This window comes from Bufo bufo, chromosome 3, assembly GCF_905171765.1.
Source record: "Bufo bufo chromosome 3, aBufBuf1.1, whole genome shotgun sequence".
NCBI lineage: Eukaryota > Metazoa > Chordata > Amphibia > Anura > Bufonidae > Bufo > Bufo bufo.
In genome coordinates this window covers 706,726,878-706,747,723 of record NC_053391.1, presented here as the reverse complement: position 1 = coordinate 706,747,723, position 20,846 = coordinate 706,726,878, and the positions used below count along the sequence as shown (strand labels likewise).

Below are 20,846 nucleotides of genomic sequence, written 5' to 3'. Positions count from 1 at the left end.
CTTCAGTCAGTTCTCTCACTCGTTTCCTACACTCAGTTCTCTCATTCAGTTCCTTCAGTCAGTTCTCTCACTCAGTTCCTTCAGTCAGTTCTCTCACTCAGTTCCTTCAGTCAGTTCTCTCACTCAGTTCCTTCAGTCAGTTCTCTCATTCAGTTCCTTCAGTCAGTTCTCTCATTCAGTTCCTTCAGTCAGTTCTCTCACTCAGTTCCTTCAGTCAGTTCCTTCACTTAGTTCCTTCTCTCAGTTCTCTCACTCAGTCCTTTCAGCCAGTTCTCTCATTCAGTTCCTTCACTCAGTTCTCTCACTCAGTTCCTTCATTCAGTTCTCTTACTCAGTTCATTCACGCAGTTCTCTCACTCAGTTCCTTCACGCAGTTCTCTCATTCAGTTCCTTCACGCAGTTCTCTCACTCAGTTCTCTCACTCAGTTCTCTCACTCAGTTCTCTCACTCAGTTCTCTCACTCAGTTCTCTCACTCAGTTTCTTCACTCAGTTCTCTCTCTGTTTCTTCACTCAGTTCTCTCTCTCAGTTTCTTCATTCAGTTCTTTCAGTCAGTTCTCTCACTCAGTTCTCTCACTCAGTTCTCTCTCTCAGTTCTCTCTCTCAGTTCTCTCTCTCAGTTCTCTCTCTCAGTTCTCTCACTCAGTTTCTTCACTCAGTTCTCTCACTCAGTTCTTTCAGTCAGTTCTCTCACTCATTTCCTTCACTCAGTTCTCTCACTCAGTTCCTTCACTCAGTTCTCTCACTCAGTTCTTTCAGTCAGTTCTCTCACTCAGTTTCTTCACTCAGTTCTCTCACTCAGTTCTTTCAGTCAGTTCTCTCACTCATTTCCTTCAGTCAGTTCTCTCACTCAGTTCCTTCAGTCAGTTCTCACTCAGTTCCTTCACTCAGTTCTCTCATTCAGTTCCTTCAGTCAGTTCTCTCACTCAGTTCCTTCAGTCAGTTCTCTCATTCAGTTCCTTCACTCATTTCCTTCACTCAGTTCTCTCACTCATTTCCTTCACTCAGTTCTCTCACTCATTTCCTTCACTCAGTTCTCTCACTCATTTACTTCACTCAGTTCTCTCATTCAGTTCCTTCACTCAGTTCTCTCACTCATTTCCTTCACTCAGTTCTCTCACTCATTTCCTTCACTCAGTTCTCTCACTCAATTCCTTCACTCAGTTCTCTCACTCATTTACTTCACTCAGTTCTCTCATTCAGTTCCTTCACTCAGTTTTCTCACTCATTTCCTTCACTCAGTTCTTTCAGTTAGTTCTCTCACTCATTTCCTTCTCTCAGTTCTCTCACTCAGTACTCTCATTCAGTTCCTTCAGTCAGTTCTCTCATTCAGTTCCTTCACGCAGTTCTCTCATTCAGTTCCTTCACTCAGTTCTCTCACTCAGTTCTCTCACTCAGTTCTCTGACTCATTTCCTTCACTAAGTTCTTTCAGTCAGTTCTCTAATTCAATTCCTTCAGTCAGTTCTCTCACTCGTTTCCTTCACTCAGTTCTCTCATTCAGTTCCTTCAGTCAGTTCTCTCACTCGTTTCCTACACTCAGTTCTCTCATTCAGTTCCTTCAGTCAGTTCTCTCACTCAGTTCCTTCAGTCAGTTCTCTCACTCAGTTCCTTCAGTCAGTTCTCTCACTCAGTACCTTCAGTCAGTTCTCTCATTCAGTTCCTTCAGTCAGTTCTCTCATTCAGTTCCTTCAGTCAGTTCTCTCATTCAGTTCCTTCAGTCAGTTCTCTCATTCAGTTCCTTCATTCAGTTCTCTTACTCAGTTCCTTCAGTCAGTTCTCTCACTCAGTTCCTTCACTTAGTTCCTTCTCTCAGTTCTCTCACTCAGTTCTTTCAGCCAGTTCTCTCATTCAGTTCCTTCACTCAGTTCTCTCACTCAGTTCCTTCATTCAGTTCTCTCACTCAGTTCCTTCATTCAGTTCTCTTACTCAGTTCCTTTAGTCAGTTCTCTCACTCAGTTCCTTCACGCAGTTCTCTCACTCAGTTCCTTCACGCAGTTCTCTCATTCAGTTCCTTCACGCAGTTCTCTCACTCAGTTCTCTCACTCAGTTCTCTCACTCAGTTCTCTCACTCAGTTCTCTTACTCAGTTCCTTCAGTCAGTTCTCTCACTCATTTCCTTCACTCAGTTCCTTCACTCAGTTCTCTCATTCAGTTCCTTCACTCAGTTCTCTCACTCAGTTCTCTCACTCAGTTCTCTCACTCAGTTCTCTCACTCAGTTCTTTCAGTCAGTTCTCTCATTCAATTCCTTCAGTCAGTTCTCTCACTCGTTTCCTTCACTCAGTTCTCTCATTCAGTTCCTTCAGTCAGTTCTCTCACTCGTTTCCTTCACTCAGTTCTCTCATTCAGTTCCTTCAGTCAGTTCTCTCACTCAGTTCCTTCAGTCAGTTCTCTCACTCAGTTCCTTCAGTCAGTTCTCTCACTCAGTTCCTTCAGTCAGTTCTCTCACTCAGTTCCTTCAGTCAGTTCTCTCATTCAGTTCCTTCAGTCAGTTCTCTCATTCAGTTCCTTCAGTCAGTTCTCTCATTCAGTTCCTTCAGTCAGTTCTCTCACTCAGTTCCTTCAGTCAGTTCCTCACTCAGTTCCTTCACTTAGTTCCTTCTCTCAGTTCTCTCACTCAGTTCTTTCAGCCAGTTCTCTCATTCAGTTCCTTCACTCAGTTCTCTCACTCATTTCCTTCATTCAGTTCTCTTACTCAGTTCCTTTAGTCAGTTCTCTCACTCAGTTCCATCACGCAGTTCTCTCACTCAGTTCCTTCACGTAGTTCTCTCATTCAGTTCCTTCAAGCAGTTCTCTCACTCAGTTCTCTCACTCAGTTCTCTTACTCAGTTCCTTCAGTCAGTTCTCTCACTCATTTCCTTCACTCAGTTCTTTCAGTCAGTTCTCTCACTCGTTTCCTTCACTCAGTTCTCTCATTCAGTTCCTTCAGTCAGTTCTCTCACTCGTTTCCTTCACTCAGTTCTCTCATTCAGTTCCTTCAGTCAGTTCTCTCATTCAGTTCCTTCAGTCAGTTCTCTCACTCAGTTCCTTCAGTCAGTTCTCTCACTCAGTTCCTTCAGTCAGTTCTCTCACTCAGTTCCTTCAGTCAGTTCCTCACTCAGTTCCTTCAGTCAGTTCCTCACTCAGTTCCTTCACTTAGTTCCTTCTCTCAGTTCTCTCACTCAGTTCTTTCAGCCAGTTCTCTCATTCAGTTCTCTCATTCAGTTCTCTCACTCAGTTCTCTCACTCAGTTCTTTCAGTCAGTTCTCTCGCTCGTTTCCTTCACTCAGTTCTCTCACTCGTTTCCTTCACTCAGTTCTCTCACTCGTTTCCTTCAGTCAGTTCCTTCAGTCAGTTCCTTCACTTAGTTCCTTCTCTCAGTTCTCTCACTCAGTTCTTTCAGCCAGTTCTCTCATTCAGTTCTCTCACTCAGTTCTTTCAGCCAGTTCTCTCATTCAGTTCTCTCACTCAGTTCTCTCACTCAGTTCTCTCATTCAGTTCTCTCACTCAGTTCTCTCACTCAGTTCTTTCAGTCAGTTCTCTCACTCGTTTCCTTCACTCAGTTCTCTCACTCGTTTCCTTCAGTCAGTTCCTTCACTCAGTTCTCTCACTCAGTTCCTTCACTCAGTTCTCTCACTCGTTTCCTTCACTCAGTTCTCTCACTCGTTTCCTTCACTCAGTTCTCTCACTCAGTTCTCTCACTCAGTTCTTGGCGTGCACTATCTCTCCTTAGGAAGAGAGCTCCTTAATCGACATGAGGAGACTTATAGGCCATTCATGCTCCTGGAATTCTGGGAGGAAGGGATGCAAATGAGCTCTTAACAAGCTCCGCCTCTGATGCCACCAGATGTAAGGCGGCTATCCTATAAGTCAATGTTCAGCTCTTTATATAGGCCTTGAGACATGACTTGTATATTTAATAAGCCAGTGTCTCATCTGCAGACAACTGTTTCGGGGCTCAAGTCTTATTTAAAGAGCTGAACATTGACTTATAGGATAGCCGCCTTACATCTGGTGGCATCAGTTCCTTCAGGCAGTTCTCTCACTCAGTTCCTTCACTCAGTTCCTCCTCTCAGTACTCTCACTCAGTTCCTTCACTCAGTTCCTTCTCTCAGTACTCTCACTCAGTTCCTTCAGGCAGTTCTCTCACTCAGTTCCTTCTCTCAGTACTCTCACTCAGTTCCTCCTCTCAGTTCCTTCACTCAGTTCCTTCTCTCAGTTCTCTCACTCAGTTCCTTCAGGCAGTTCTCTCACTCAGTTCCTTCTCTCAGTACTCTCACTCAGTTCCTTCACTCAGTTCCTCCGCTCAGTACTCTCACTCAGTTCCTTCTATCAGTACTCTCACTCAGTTCCTTCAGGCAGTTCTCTCACTCAGTTCTCTCACTCAGTTCCTTCACTCAGTTCCTCCTCTTAGTACTCTCACTCAGTTCCTTCACTCAGTTCCTTCTCTCAGTACTCTCATTCAGTTCCTTCTCTCAGTACTCTCATTCAGTTCCTTCTCTCAGTTCTCTCATTCAGTTCCTTCACTCAGTTCTCTCACTCAGTTCCTTCTCTCAGTACTCTCACTCATTTCCTTCACTCAGTTCCTTCTCTCAGTTCTCTCACTCAGTTCCTTCAGGCAGTTCTCTCACTCAGTTCCTTCTCTCAGTTCTCTCACTCAGTTCCTTCACTCAGTTCCTTCTCTCAGTTCTTTCACTCAGTTCCTTCACTCAGTTCCTCCTCTCAGTTCTCTCACTCAGTTCCTTCTCTCAGTTCTCTCACTCAGTTCCTTCTCTCAGTACTCTTACTCAGTTCCTCCTCTCAGTACTCTCACTCAGTTCCTCCTCTCAGTACTCTCACTCAGTTCCTTCACTCAGTTCCTTCTCTCAGTTCTCTCACTCAGTTCCTTCACTCAGTTCCTCCTCTCAGTACTCTCACTCAGTTCCTTCTCTCAGTACCTTCACTCAGTTCCTTCTCTCAGTTCTCTCACTCAGTTCCTTCAGGCAGTTCTCTCACTCAGTTCCTTCTCTCAGTTCTCTCACTCAGTTCCTTCACTCAGTTCCTTCTCTCAGTTCTTTCACTCAGTTCCTTCACTCAGTTCCTCCTCTCAGTTCTCTCACTCAGTTCCTTCTCTCAGTTCTCTCACTCAGTTCCTTCTCTCAGTACTCTTACTCAGTTCCTCCTCTCAGTACTCTCACTCAGTTCCTCCTCTCAGTACTCTCACTCAGTTCCTTCACTCAGTTCCTTCTCTCAGTTCTCTCACTCAGTTCCTTCTCTCAGTTCTCTCACTCAGTTCCTTCACTCAGTTCCTTCTCTCAGTTCTCTCACTCAGTTCCTTCACTCAGTTCCTTCTCTCAGTTCTCTCACTCAGTTCCTTCACTCAGTTCCTTCTCTCAGTTCTCTCACTCAGTTCCTTCACTCAGTTCCTCCTCTCAGTACTCTCACTCAGTTCCTTCTCTCAGTACCTTCACTCAGTTCCTTCTCTCAGTTCTCTCACTCAGTTCCTTCAGGCAGTTCTCTCACTCAGTTCCTTCTCTCAGTACTCTCACTCAGTTGCTTCACTCAGTTCCTCCGCTCAGTACTCTCACTCATTTCCTTCACTCAGTTCCTTCTATCAGTACTCTCACTCAGTTCCTTCAGGCAGTTCTCTCACTCAGTTCTCTCACTCAGTTCCTTCACTCAGTTCCTCCTCTTAGTACTCTCACTCAGTTCCTTCACTCAGTTCTCTTATTCAGTTCCTTCTCTCAGTACTCTCATTCAGTTCCTTCTCTCAGTTCTCTCATTCAGTTCCTTCTCTCAGTACTCTCACTCATTTCCTTCACTCAGTTCCTCCTCTTAGTACTCTCACTCAGTTCCTTCACTCAGTTCCTTCTCTCCGTTCCTTCTCTCAGTTCCTTCTCTCCGTACTCTCATTCAGTTCCTTCTCTCAGTTCTCTCATTCAGTTCCTTCACTCAGTTCTCTCACTCATTTCCTTCACTCAGTTCTCTCACTCAGTTCCTTCACTCAGTTCCTCCTCTTAGTACTCTCACTCAGTTCCTTCACTCAGTTCTCTCATTCAGTTCCTTCTCTCAGTACTCTCATTCAGTTCCTTCTCTCAGTACTCTCATTCAGTTCCTTCTCTCAGTTCTCTCATTCAGTTCCTTCACTCAGTTCTCTCACTCAGTTCCTTCTCTCAGTACTCTCACTCATTTCCTTCACTCAGTTCCTCCTCTTAGTACTCTCACTCAGTTCCTTCACTCAGTTCCTTCTCTCCGTTCCTTCACTCAGTTCCTTCTCTCCGTACTCTCATTCAGTTCCTTCTCTCAGTTCTCTCATTCAGTTCCTTCACTCAGTTCTCTCACTCATTTCCTACACTCAGTTCTCTCATTCAGTTCCTTCACTCAGTTCCTTCACTCAGTTCCTCCTCTCAGTACTCTCACTCAGTTCTCTCACTCAGTTCCTTCACTCAGTTCCTCCTCTCAGTTCTCTCACTCAGTTCCTTCACTCAGTTCCTTCTCTCAGTACTCTCACTCAGTTCCTTCACTCAGTTCCTCCTCTCAGTACTCTCACTCCGTTCCTTCACTCAGTTCCTCCTCTCAGTACTCTCACTCAGTTCCTTCACTCAGTTCTCTCACTCAGTTCCTTCTCTCAGTACTCTCACTCATTTCCTTCACTCAGTTCCTCCTCTTAGTACTCTCACTCAGTTCCTTCACTCAGTTCCTTCTCTCCGTTCCTTCACTCAGTTCCTTCTCTCCGTACTCTCATTCAGTTCCTTCTCTCAGTTCTCTCATTCAGTTCCTTCACTCAGTTCTCTCACTCATTTCCTTCACTCAGTTCTCTCATTCAGTTCCTTCACTCAGTTCCTTCACTCAGTTCCTCCTCTCAGTACTCTCACTCAGTTCTCTCACTCAGTTCCTTCACTCAGTTCCTCCTCTCAGTTCTCTCACTCAGTTCCTTCACTCAGTTCCTTCTCTCAGTACTCTCACTCAGTTCCTTCACTCAGTTCCTCCTCTCAGTACTCTCACTCCGTTCCTTCACTCAGTTCCTCCTCTCAGTACTCTCACTCAGTTCCTTCACTCAGTTCCTTTTCTCAGTACTCTCACTCAGTTCCTTCTCTCAGTACTCTCACTCAGTTCCTTCACTCAGTTCCTCCTCTAAGTACTCTCACTCAGTTTCTTCACTCAGTTCCTCCTCTCAGTACTCTCACTCAGTTCCTCCTCTCAGTACTCTCACTCAGTTCCTTCACTCAGTTCCTTCAGTACTTCTTAGTATTGAATGTGTAGATTAGGTCTGAGGCTGCCTGGCTCCTGTGGTCATTGACAGCGGGAGGAGAACCATAGTGGTTGGTGTCTGGGGGCCGATAGTATACTGGTGGGAGCTTATATGGTGGTCCGGTAGATGATCTACTGCCTGTGGAGATCCCACCTGCAGATAGAGTGGTCCTCTTCCTCACTGTGTACCGGTCTTGTCTTCCCCCAGGGCTGGCAGAGATGTCGGGTCTTGGATATGAATCAGTTCTCCGCATCTTGTGTCTCCGAGTCAGAAAAGTTGCGCATTGAGTCTTTGGAGCCGTTTGATGAGTTTGAGGTGAGTTCCTCGTATCGTGATGTTCTGGACTGCGGCTCCAGAGCAGTTTTCACGACATTTGGAATTGCCCGGTGACGTCTGCAGCGATCTGGTTGAGGGATCGGCTTCTGGGATACTATTACCTCCACCAGATTTTGGGGGCTTCTGAGGTCATGAGTTTATTCTGTGGGATTTGTCTGTACTTAAAGGGGTCCTCTCACTTCAGCAAGTGTCATTTATTATGTAGAGAAAGTTAATACAATGCACTTCCTAATGTCTTGTGATTCTCCATGTTGCCTCCTTTGCGGGCTGGATTCCTTTTTCCATCACATTATACACTGCTTGTTTCCAAGGTTACAACCACCCTGTAATCCAGCAGTGGTGGTCGTGTTTGAACACTGTAGGAAAAAGCACCAGCCTATGTGCGCATCCACGGTCGCAGCCAAAAGTGTGCAAGCATGACCACCACTGCTGGTTTGAAGGCTGGTCGTAACCATGGAAACGAGCAATGCATAATGTGATGGAAAAATGAATCCAGACAGCAAAGGATTCCATAAGGACAATCACAATACATTAGTGAGTGGCTTGTATTGACTTTCTTTACATGATCAATGCCATTTGCTGAAGTGAGACATCCCCTTTAATGGAGATGGAAAGTTTCTTATTGTGGCGGCTTCTCCATGTGACCGTGTCCATGTGTGCCACTACCTGATCCACACCACGTCGTTCCATTGATTGGCTGAGCACATATTCCAAGCCATTAGCTGTGAGTCCAGGATGTGGAGGGACCGTGGGTCGGTGCGGGAAGATCAGTTGTTATTGCACCCTGTGATTAAAACCATTCCCCAGAATCCCCTTCACGTTGGGGGATGACAGGAGATGTTCTGTGAGACCTCCCTAGTCTAATACGTCTTGATGCACGAGTGTACCCCCATTGTAGACAGGACCCTAATCGCTGGTGCTGCTACCCCTGTCCTGCCCCAGCACTTTCCTTAGCCATTCCCTGAGGGATCGGGTGGACAATGTGTAATGAGTGTGCATGAAGCCAGGAGCCCCCGCCGTGAGGGGTCAGTAGTGTTCTGCTAGGGCAGGGATCGACAACCTTCAGCACTCCAGATGTTGTGAAACTCCAACTCCCAGCATGCACACGTTCTGGGAGTTGTAGTTTCAGAACAGCCAGAGGTTGCTGATCCCTGTACTACGGTATTGGGGTTTTTAGTTAAAGAAAAAGCCCTGCAGATGCGATTGGATCTGCAATGGGAGGTCTGACTGGACGCCTCACCGATGTGGACACAGTCCTATGTGGTGGAGTTGTGTTGTGTCACTTGAGTAGGAGAAGTTGTTAATACATGGAGTAATATAAAGTGGTGCCTGTGGCCAGTGAGCGCCTGTACATTCATGGGGATCGGCGCCGACCTACCGCTGGAACTTACATTCATCATGAGAACAAAGTGCGAAACTGTGATCCTAATACCAGATTAAGTGCACCGTGCCTGATAGAGCGCCTAAAGGAGCGCTCTACCCCACACACCCAGGTGCAGTCTCTCTGTTCTGTGGGGGGCCCCAGACTCCCACCCATCAGCAAACTGTAGGATATTGTGTCAATAGCAAGTTAGAGATTTTTTGTTGACACATGAATACTTCTTGTAGGAGCTTCATCTCAAATGTTCTCATTACTTCATCCTTGTGGCATCACAAGGGGACCTGGCGGACATTCCAGCCCTGCGGCCTGTCGCTGAAATTGCAGGTACCTATATATCAAGAGGTGAGATCTCCACCATCCTGCCCCCATTTGTGTCTGTAGGTGGGATCTTCTCTGTCCTGTCCCCATCTGTGTCTGTAGGTGGGATCTTCTCTATCCTGTCCCCATTTGTGTCTGTAGGTGGGATCTTCTCTGTCCTGTCCCCATCTGTGTCTGTAGGTGGGATCTTCTCTATCCTGTCCTCATCTGTGTCTGTAGTTGGGATCTTCTCTGTCCTGTCCCCATCTGTGTCTGTAGTTGGGATATCCTCTGTCCTGTCCCCATCTGTGTCTGTAGGTGGGATCTCCACCATCCTGCCCCCATCTGTATCTGTAGGTGGAATCTTCTCTGTCCTGTCCCCATCTGTATCTGTAGGTGGGATCTCCTCTGTACTGTCCCCATCTGTGTCTAGGTGGGATCTCCACCATCCTGCCCCCATCTGTATCTGTAGGTGGGATCTTCTCTGTCCTGTCCCCATCTGTGTCTGTAGGTGGGATCTCCACCATCCTGCCACCATCTGTATCTGTAGGTGGGATCTTCTCTGTCCTGTCCCCATCTGTATCTGTAGGTGGGATCTCCTCTGTACTGTCCCCATCTGTGTCTAGGTGGGATCTCCACCATCCTGCCCCCATCTGTATCTGTAGGTGGGATCTTCTCTGTCCTGTCCCCATCTGTGTCTGTAGGGGGGATCTTCTCTATCCTGTCCCCATCTGTGTCTGTAGGTGGGATCTTCTCTGTCCTGTCCCCATCTGTGTCTGTAGTTGGGATATCCTCTGTCCTGTCCTCATCTGTGTCTGTAGGTGGGATCTCCACCATCCTGCCCCCATCTGTGTCTGTAGGTGGGATCTCCACCATCCTGCCCCCATCTGTATCTGTAGGTGGAATCTTCTCTGTCCTGTCACCATCTGTATCTGTAGGTGGAATCTTCTCTGTCCTGTCCCCATCTGTATCTGTAGGTGGGATCTCCTCTGTACTGTCCCCATCTGTGTCTAGGTGGGATCTCCACCATCCTGCCCCCATCTGTATCTGTAGGTGGAATCTTCTCTGTCCTGTCACCATCTGTATCTGTAGGTGGAATCTTCTCTGTCCTGTCCCCATCTGTATCTGTAGGTGGGATCTCCTCTGTACTGTCCCCATCTGTGTCTAGGTGGGATCTCCACCATCCTGCCCCCATCTGTATCTGTAGGTGGGATCTCCTCTGTACTGTCCCCATCTGTGTCTGTAGGTGGGATCTCCACCATCCTGCCATCATCTGTATCTGTAGGTGGGATCTTCTCTGTCCTGTCCCCATCTGTATCTGTAGGTGGGATCTCCTCTGTACTGTCCCCATCTGTGTCTAGGTGGGATCTCCACCATCCTGCCCCCATCTGTATCTGTAGGTGGGATCTTCTCTGTCCTGTCCCCATCTGTGTCTGTAGGGGGGATCTTCTCTATCCTGTCCCCATCTGTGTCTGTAGGTGGGATCTTCTCTGTCCTGTCCCCATCTGTGTCTGTAGTTGGGATATCCTCTGTCCTGTCCTCATCTGTGTCTGTAGGTGGGATCTCCACCATCCTGCCCCCATCTGTGTCTGTAGGTGGGATCTCCACCATCCTGCCCCCATCTGTATCTGTAGGTGGAATCTTCTCTGTCCTGTCACCATCTGTATCTGTAGGTGGAATCTTCTCTATCCTGTCACCATCTGTGTCTGTAGGTGGGATCTTCTCTATCCTGTCCTCATCTGTATCTGTAGGTGGGATCTCCTCTTTCCCGTCACCATCTGTGTCTGTAGGTGGGATCTCCTCTGTCCTGACCCCATCTGTGTCTGTAGGTGGGATCTTCTCTATCCTGTCCCCATCTGTGTCTGTAGGTGGAATCTCCTCTTTCCTGTCACCATCTGTGTCTGTAGGTGGGATCTTCTCTATCCTGTCCCCATCTGTGTCTGTAGGTGGGATCTTCTCTATCCTGTCCCCATCTGTGTCTGTAGGTGGGATCTCCACCATCCTGCCCCCATCTGTGTCTGTAGGTGGGATCTTCTCTATCCTGTCACCATCTGTGTCTGTAGTTGGGATCTCCACCATCCTGCCCCCATCTGTATCTGTAGGTGGAATATTCTCTGTCCTGTCCCCATCTGTGTCTGTAGGTGGGATCTTCTCTATCCTGTCCCCATCTGTGTCTGTAGGTGGGATCTCCACCATCCTGCCCCCATCTGTGTCTGTAGGTGGGATCTCCACCATCCTGCCCCCATCTGTATCTGTAGGTGGAATCTTCTCTGTCCTGTCACCATCTGTATCTGTAGGGGGAATCTTCTCTATCCTGTCACCATCTGTGTCTGTAGGTGGGATCTTCTCTATCCTGTCACCATCTGTGTCTGTAGGTGGGATCTTCTCTATCCTGTCCTCATCTGTGTCTGTAGGTGGGATCTTCTCTATCCTGTCCCCATCTGTATCTGTCGGTGGAATCTTCTCTGTCCTGTCCCCATCTGTGTCTGTAGGTGGGATCTCCTCTTTCCTGTCACCATCTGTGTCTGTAGGTGGGATCTTCTCTGTCCTGTCACCATCTGTGTCCGTAGGTGGAATCTTCTCTATCCTGTCCCCATCTGTATCTGTAGGTGGGATCTTCTCTATCCTGTCCCCATCTGTGTCTGTAGTTGGGATATCCTCTGTCCTGTCCCCATCTGTGTCTGTAGGTGGGATCTCCACCATCCTGCCCCCATCTGTATCTGTAGGTGGAATCTTCTCTGTCCTGTCCCCATCTGTGTCTGTAGGTGGGATCTCCTCTGTCCTGTCCCCATCTGTGTCTGTAGGTGGGATCTTCTCTATCCTGTCCCCATCTGTGTCTGTAGGTGGGATCTCCTCTTTCCTGTCACCATCTGTGTCTGTAGGTGGGATCTTCTCTATCCTGTCCCCATCTGTGTCTGTAGGTGGAATCTTCTCTATCCTGTCCCCATCTGTGTCTGTAGGTGGGATCTCCACCATCCTGCCCCCATCTGTGTCTGTAGTTGGGATCTCCACCATCCTGCCCCCATCTGTATCTGTAGGTGGAATCTTCTCTGTCCTGTCCCCATCTGTGTCTGTAGGTGGAATCTTCTCTATCCTGTCACCATCTGTGTCTGTAGGTGGGATCTGCTCTGTCTTGTCACCATCTGTGTCTGTAGGTGGGATCTTCTCTGTACTGTCCCCCATCTGTGTCTGTAGTTGGGATATCCTGTGTCCTGTCACCATCTGTGTCTGTAGTTGGGATCTCCACCATTCTCCCCCCATCTGTGTCTGTAGGTGGGATATTCTGTATCCTGTCCCCATCTGTGTCTGTAGGTGGGATCTCCTGTGTCCTGTCCCCATCTGTGTCTGTAGGTGGGATCTCCTGTGTCCTGTCACCATCTGAGTCTGTAGGTGGGATCTGCTCTATCCTGTCACCATCTGTGTCTGTAGGTGGGATATCCTCTGTCCTGTCACCATCTGTGTCTGTAGGTGGGATCTTCTCTATCCTGTCCTCATCTGTATCTGTAGGTGGGATCTTCTCTGTCCTGTCACCATCTGTGTCTGTAGGTGGGATCTCCACCATCCTGTCACCATCTGTATCTGTAGGTGGGATCTTCTCTTTCCTGTCACCATCTGTGTCTGTAGGTGGGATCTTCTCTATCCTGTCCTCATCTGTGTCTGTAGGTGGGATCTTCTCTATCCTGTCCCCATCTGTATCTGTCGGTGGAATCTTCTCTGTCCTGTCCCCATCTGTATCTGTAGGTGGGATCTCCACCATTCTCCCCCCATCTGTGTCTGTAGGTGGGATATTCTGTATCCTGTCCCCATCTGTGTCTGTAGGTGGGATCTCCTGTGTCCTGTCCCCATCTGTGTCTGTAGGTGGAATCTTCTCTATCCTGTCCCCATCTGTGTCTGTAGGTGGGATCTCCTCTTTCCTGTCACCATCTGTGTCTGTAGGTGGGATCTTCTCTATCCTGTCCCCATCTGTGTCTGTAGGTGGGATCTTCTCTGTCCTGTCACCATCTGTGTCCGTAGGTGGAATCTTCTCTATCCTGTCCCCATCTGTATCTGTAGGTGGGATCTTCTCTATCCTGTCCCCATCTGTGTCTGTAGTTGGGATATCCTCTGTCCTGTCCCCATCTGTGTCTGTAGGTGGGATCTCCACCATCCTGCCCCCATCTGTATCTGTAGGTGGAATCTTCTCTGTCCTGTCCCCATCTGTGTCTGTAGGTGGGATCTCCTCTGTCCTGTCCCCATCTGTGTCTGTAGGTGGGATCTTCTCTATCCTGTCCCCATCTGTGTCTGTAGGTGGGATCTCCTCTTTCCTGTCACCATCTGTGTCTGTAGGTGGGATCTTCTCTATCCTGTCCCCATATGTGTCTGTAGGTGGGATCTCCACCATCCTGCCCCCATCTGTGTCTGTAGTTGGGATCTCCACCATCCTGCCCCCATCTGTATCTGTAGGTGGAATCTTCTCTGTCCTGTCCCCATCTGTGTCTGTAGGTGGAATCTTCTCTATCCTGTCACCATCTGTGTCTGTAGGTGGGATCTGCTCTGTCTTGTCACCATCTGTGTCTGTAGGTGGGATCTCCTCTGTACTGTCCCCCATCTGTGTCTGTAGTTGGGATATCCTGTGTCCTGTCACCATCTGTGTCTGTAGTTGGGATCTCCACCATTCTCCCCCCATCTGTGTCTGTAGGTGGGATATTCTGTATCCTGTCCCCATCTGTGTCTGTAGGTGGGATCTCCTGTGTCCTGTCCCCATCTGTGTCTGTAGGTGGGATCTCCTGTGTCCTGTCACCATCTGAGTCTGTAGGTGGGATCTGCTCTATCCTGTCACCATCTGTGTCTGTAGGTGGGATATCCTCTGTCCTGTCACCATCTGTGTCTGTAGGTGGGATCTTCTCTATCCTGTCCTCATCTGTATCTGTAGGTGGGATCTTCTCTGTCCTGTCACCATCTGTGTCTGTAGGTGGGATCTCCACCATCCTGTCACCATCTGTATCTGTAGGTGGGATCTTCTCTTTCCTGTCACCATCTGTGTCTGTAGGTGGGATCTCCTCTGTCCTGTCCCCATCTGTATCTGTAGGTGGGATCTCCTCTATCCTGTCCCCATCTGTGTCTGTAGGTGGGATCTCCTCTGTTCTGTCACCATCTGTATCTGTAGGTGGGATCTTCTCTGTCCTGTCCCCATCTGTGTCTGTAGGTGGGATCTCCTGTGTCCTGTCCCCATCTGTGTCTGTAGGTGGGATCTCCTGTGTCCTGTCCCCATCTGTGTCTGTAGGTGGGATCTCCTGTGTCCTGTCTCCTATCCTTGCTTTGGGAGGTTCCTCTGTCCTGTCTCTATCTCTGAGTTAGGGGTTCCTTTGTCCTGTCCATCTGTCTTTTTAGGTGGGTTTTGTGTCCTGTCACCATCTCTGTCTTTGGTGGGTCCTCTTTGTACATCTATTTTTGCTATATTTGTAGATCTCATCCATCAATATGTCTTAATTCTGCTCCACAGACTTCACTGTGTTGCCCCCTCCAGCTTCTCGTGGGGCTGTCCTTGCTCGCCTTCTGTCCCCAGCCGTATGTGGTTTACGTCGATTTGGTCATCGCTCCTGTTTAGTTTCTCCTCAGTCCGTTCTTTCTACTGGAGGTTTTGGTGAAGGAAATGGCAAACACCAGAGATTAAGAGATCTCCATCTGTTACTACAGGAACAAGACGCCTGGAGCAGAGAGGTGACCACAAGCCAATGGGGTAATTACTATGTACCACAGGCTGGTGGGGTAATTAGTGGTGATGGTGGGGTAATTAGTGATTAGTCCTCTCTATAGGACTGCTGGAGATGGCGGAGCACAGAACACCTCTATTTCCTGTAGTCCTCTCTATAGGACTGCTGGAGATGGCTGAGCACAGAACACATCTATTTCCTGTAGTCCTCTCTATAGGACTGCTGGAGATGGCTGAGCACAGAACACGTCTATTTCCTGTAGTCCTCTCTATAGGACTGCTGGAGATGGCTGAGCACAGAACACGTCTATTTCCTGTAGTCCTCTCTATATTACTGCTGGAGATGGCGGAGCACAGAACACCTCTATTTCCTGTAGTCCTCTCTATAGGACTGCTGGAGATGGCTGAGCACAGAACACATCTATTTCCTGTAGTACTCTCTATAGGACTGCTGGAGATGGCTGAGCACAGAACACGTCTATTTCCTGTAGTCCTCTCTATAGGACTGCTGGAGATGGCTGAGCACAGAACACATCTATTTCCTGTAGTCCTCTCTATAGGACTGCTGGAGATGGCTGAGCACAGAACACCTCTATTTCCTGTAGTCCTCTCTATAGGACTGCTGGAGATGGCTGAGCACAGAACACATCTATTTCCTGTAGTCCTCTCTATAGGACTGCCGGAGATGGCTGAGCACAGAACACGTCTATTTCCTGTAGTCCTCTCTATAGGACTGCTGGAGATGGCTGAGCACAGAACACGTCTATTTCCTGTAGTCCTCTCTATAGGACTGCTGGAGATGGCTGAGCACAGCACACCTCTATTTCCTGTAGTCCTCTCTATAGGACTGCTGGGGATGGCTGAGCACAGAACACGTCTATTTCCTGTAGTCCTCTCTATAGGACTGCTGGAGATGGCTGAGCACAGAACACGTCTATTTCCTGTAGTCCTCTCTATAGGACTGCTGGAGATGGCTGAGCACAGAACACGTCTATTTCCTGTAGTCCTCTCTATAGGACTGCTGGAGATGGCTGAGCACAGAACACCTCTATTTCCTGTAGTCCTCTCTATAGGACTGCTGGAGATGGCTGAGCACAGAACACCTCTATTTCCTGTAGTCCTCTCTATAGGACTGCTGGAGATGGCTGAGCACAGAACACGTCTATTTCCTGTAGTCCTCTCTATAGGACTGCTGGGGATGGCTGAGCACAGAACACCTCTATTTCCTGTAGTCCTCTCTATAGGACTGCTGGAGATGGCTGAGCACAGAACACGTCTATTTCCTGTAGTCCTCTCTATAGGACTGCTGGAGATGGCTGAGCACAGAACACCTCTATTTCCTGTAGTCCGCTCTATAGGACTGCTGGAGATAGCTGAGCACAGAACACGTCTATTTCCTGTAGTCCTCTCTATAGGACTGCTGGAGATGGCTGAGCACAGAACACGTCTATTTCCTGTAGTCCTCTCTATAGGACTGCTGGAGATGGCTGAGCACAGAACACGTCTATTTCCTGTAGTCCTCTCTATAGGACTGCCGGAGATGGCTGAGCACAGAACACGTCTATTTCCTGTATTCCTCTCTATAGGACTGCCGGAGATGGCTGAGCACAGAACACCTCTATTTCCTGTAGTCCTCTCTATAGGACTGCCGGAGATGGCTGAGCACAGAACACGTCTATTTCCTGTAGTCCTCTCTATAGGACTGCTGGAGATGGCTGAGCACAGAACACGTCTATTTCCTGTAGTCCTCTCTATAGGACTGCTGGAGATGGCTGAGCACAGAACACCTCTATTTCCTGTAGTCCTCTCTATAGGACTGCTGGAGATGGCTGAGCACAGAACACCTCTATTTCCTGTAGTCCTCTCTATAGGACTGCTGGAGATGGCTGAGCACAGAACACGTCTATTTCCTGTAGTCCTCTCTATAGGACTGCTGGAGATGGCTGAGCACAGAACACCTCTATTTCCTGTAGTCCTCTCTATAGGACTGCTGGAGATGGCTGAGCACAGAACACATCTATTTCCTGTAGTCCTCTCTATAGGACTGCTGGAGATGGCTGAGCACAGAACACCTCTATTTCCTGTAGTCCTCTCTATAGGACTGCTGGAGATGGCTGAGCACAGAACACGTCTATTTCCTGTAGTCCTCTCTATAGGACTGCTGGAGATGGCTGAGCACAGAACACCTCTATTTCCTGTAGTCCTCTCTAGAGGACTGCTGGAGATGGCTGAGCACAGAACACCTCTATTTCCTGTAGTCCTCTCTATAGGACTGCTGGAGATGGCTGAGCACAGAACACCTCTATTTCCTGTAGTCCTCTCTATAGGACTGCTGGAGATGGCTGAGCACAGAACACATCTATTTCCTGTAGTCCTCTCTATAGGACTGCTGGAGATGGCTGAGCACAGAACACCTCTATTTCCTGTAGTCCTCTCTATAGGACTGCTGGAGATGGCTGAGCACAGAACACGTCTATTTCCTGTAGTCCTCTCTATAGGACTGCTGGAGATGGCTGAGCACAGAACACGTCTATTTCCTGTAGTCCTCTCTATAGGACTGCTGGAGATGGCTGAGCACAGAACACCTCTATTTCCTGTAGTCCTCTCTATAGGACTGCTGGAGATGGCTGAGCACAGAACACCTCTATTTCCTGTAGTCCTCTCTATAGGACTGCTGGAGATGGCTGAGCACAGAACACGTCTATTTCCTGTAGTCCTCTCTATAGGACTGCTGGAGATGGCTGAGCACAGAACACGTCTATTTCCTGTAGTCCTCTCTATAGGACTGCTGGAGATGGCTGAGCACAGAACACGTCTATTTCCTGTAGTCCTCTCTATAGGACTGCTGGGGATGGCTGAGCACAGAACACCTCTATTTCCTGTAGTCCTCTCTATAGGACTGCTGGAGATGGCCGAGCACAGAACACGTCTATTTCCTGTAGTCCTCTCTATAGGACTGCTGGAGATGGCCGAGCTCAGAACACGTCTATTTCCTGTAGTCCTCTCTATAGGACTGCTGGAGATGGCTGAGCACAGAACACGTCTATTTCCTGTAGTCCTCTCTATAGGACTGCTGGAGATGGCTGAGCACAGAACACGTCTATTTCCTGTAGTCCTCTCTATAGGACTGCTGGAGATGGCTGAGCACAGCACACCTCTATTTCCTGTAGTCCTCTCTATAGGACTGCTGGAGATGGCTGAGCACAGCACACCTCTATTTCCTGTAGTCCTCTCTATAGGACTGCTGGAGATGGCTGAGCACAGAACACATCTATTTCCTGTAGTCCTCTCTATAGGACTGCTGGAGATGGCTGAGCACAGAAGACATCTATTTCCTGTAGTCCTCTCTATAGGACTGCTGGAGATGGCTGAGCACAGAACACGTCTATTTCCTGTATTCCACTCTATAGGACTGCCGGAGATGGCTGAGCACAGAACACCTCTATTTCCTGTAGTCCTCTCTATAGGACTGCTGGAGATGGCTGAGCACAGAACACGTCTATTTCCTGTAGTCCTCTCTATAGGACTGCTGGAGATGGCTGAGCACAGAACACGTCTATTTCCTGTAGTCCTCTCTATAGGACTGCTGGAGATGGCTGAGCACAGAACACCTCTATTTCCTGTAGTCCTCTCTATAGGACTGCTGGAGATGGCTGAGCACAGAACACGTCTATTTCCTGTAGTCCTCTCTATAGGACTGCTGGAGATGGCTGAGCACAGAACACGTCTATTTCCTGTAGTCCTCTCTATATTACTGCTGGAGATGGCTGAGCACAGAACACATCTATTTCCTGTAGTCCTCTCTATAGGACTGCTGGAGATGGCTGAGCACAGAACACCTCTATTTCCTGTAGTCCTCTCTATAGGACTGCTGGAGATGGCTGAGCACAGAACACCTCTATTTCCTGTAGTCCTCTCTATAGGACTGCTGGAGATGGCTGAGCACAGAACACCTCTATTTCCTGTAGTCCTCTCTATAGGACTGCTGGAGATGGCTGAGCACAGAACACCTCTATTTCCTGTAGTCCTCTCTATAGGACTGCTGGAGATGGCTGAGCACAGAACACCTCTATTTCCTGTAGTCCTCTCTATAGGACTGCTGGAGATGGCTGAGCACAGAACACCTCTATTTCCTGTAGTCCTCTCTATAGGACTGCTGGAGATGGCTGAGCACAGAACACGTCTATTTCCTGTAGTCCTCTCTATAGGACTGCTGGAGATGGCTGAGCACAGAACACGTCTATTTCCTGTAGTCCTCTCTATAGGACTGCTGGAGATGGCTGAGCACAGAACACCTCTATTTCCTGTAGTCCTCTCTATAGGACTGCTGGAGATGGCTGAGCACAGAACACATCTATTTCCTGTAGTCCTCTCTATAGGACTGCTGGGGATGGCTGAGCACAGAACACCTCTATTTCCTTCTTCTCAGGAAGTGATTTGTAGATTGCATCTCTGTTTTGTATGAGTGGAATATTGAGGGGATTCTCGTCTGATTTGGTGCTTTTTTGGTTCAGATGGACGCCTCCTGCACTCACTCACTCCCCTGACGAGCGGCGGCCTTTTGGTTCTTGGTGGTCGATTTTCTCCCTATCGTCCAGCTGCTGAAGCTCAGCTGCTCACGTATGACAATGTGACCGGTCAAGTGACCATCACACTAAGAAATCTACACCTGGAGCTCAGGCGATGGAGGCACACTGCAACTGAGGTTTCTCTCTACGGTAAAGAACCATCAAGTAGCTGAATCATTTTCTTTTATGTCAGGTCAGAAGTGATGGGCAACAAAATGGGTACATAAAACTGCAGGAAGTTCAACTTCTGAACCTCCCCTTTAAACACATGGCACCTGGTGCCTTTCCTCTAAATGCCGGGTTTCGAGCTCCTACCCTTTAAATGCCAAGCTTCTGTTGCCTTCCCCATAAATTCCTCACTTCTGACGCCTTCCCTGTAAATGCCGGGCTTCTGTTGCCTTCCCCGTAAATTCCAGGCTTCTGAGGCCTTCCCTGTAAATGCTGGGCTTTTAGCTCCTACCCTGTAAATGCCGAGCTTCTCTGACCTTCCCTGTAAATGCCGGACTTCTGGCGCCTTCCCTGTAAATGCCGGGCTTCTGGTGTCTTCCCTGTAAATGCCGGACTTCTGGTGTCTTCCCTGTAAATGCCGGGCTTCTGGTGTCTTCCCTGTAAATGCCGGACTTCTGGTGTCTTCCCTGTAAATGCCGAGCTTCTGGCGCCTTCCCTGTAAATGCCGGGCTTCTGGTGTCTTCCCTGTAAATGCCGGACTTCTGGTGTCTTCCCTGTAAATGCCGAGCTTCTGGCGCCTTCCCTGTAAATGCCGGGCTTCTGGTGTCTTCCCTGTAAATGCCGGGCTTCTGGTGCCTTCCCTGTAAATGCTGGACTTCTGGTGTCTTCCCTGTAAATGCCGGGCTTCTGGTGTCTTCCCTGTAAATGCCGGGCTTCTGGTGTCTTCCCTGTAAATGCCGGGCTTCTGGTGCCTTCCCTGTAAATGCTGGACTTCTGGTGTCTTCCCTGTAAATGCCGGACTTCTGGTGTCTTCCCTGTAAATGCCGGGCTTCTGGCGCCTTCCCTGTAAATGCCGGACTTCTGGCGCCTTCCCTGTAAATGCCGGACTTCTGGCGCCTTCCCTGTAAATGCCGGACTTCTGGCGCCTTCCCTGTAAATGCCGGGCTTCTGGTGTCTTCCCTGTAAATGCCGGACTTCTGGTGTCTTCCCTGTAAATGCCGAGCTTCTGGCGCCTTCCCTGTAAATGCCGGGCTTCTGGTGTCTTCTCTGTAAATGCCGGGCTTCTGGTGCCTTCCCTGTAAATGCTGGACTTCTGGTGTCTTCCCTGTAAATGCCGGACTTCTGGTGCCTTCCCTGTAAATGCCGGACTTCTGGTGTCTTCCCTGTAAATGCTGGACTTCTGGTGTCTTCCCTGTA

At 48.6% G+C, this 20,846-nt stretch overlaps 1 protein-coding gene across 5 annotated transcripts in view; it reads left to right on the top strand.

Moving 5' to 3' along the window:
* LCMT2 (leucine carboxyl methyltransferase 2) overlaps positions 1 to 20,846 on the top strand; it is a 104,492-nt gene that overhangs the window by 74,331 nt on the left and 9,315 nt on the right. For all 5 annotated transcript variants that reach the window (XM_040426774.1, XM_040426772.1, XM_040426775.1 and 2 more), the window contains 4 exons: positions 7,415 to 7,522; positions 9,152 to 9,248; positions 14,704 to 14,940; positions 19,428 to 19,631. In XM_040426774.1, coding sequence (XP_040282708.1) covers positions 7,415 to 7,522; positions 9,152 to 9,248; positions 14,704 to 14,940; positions 19,428 to 19,631 — 646 coding nt within the window. The remainder of the gene's footprint in view (positions 1 to 7,414; positions 7,523 to 9,151; positions 9,249 to 14,703; positions 14,941 to 19,427; positions 19,632 to 20,846) is intronic.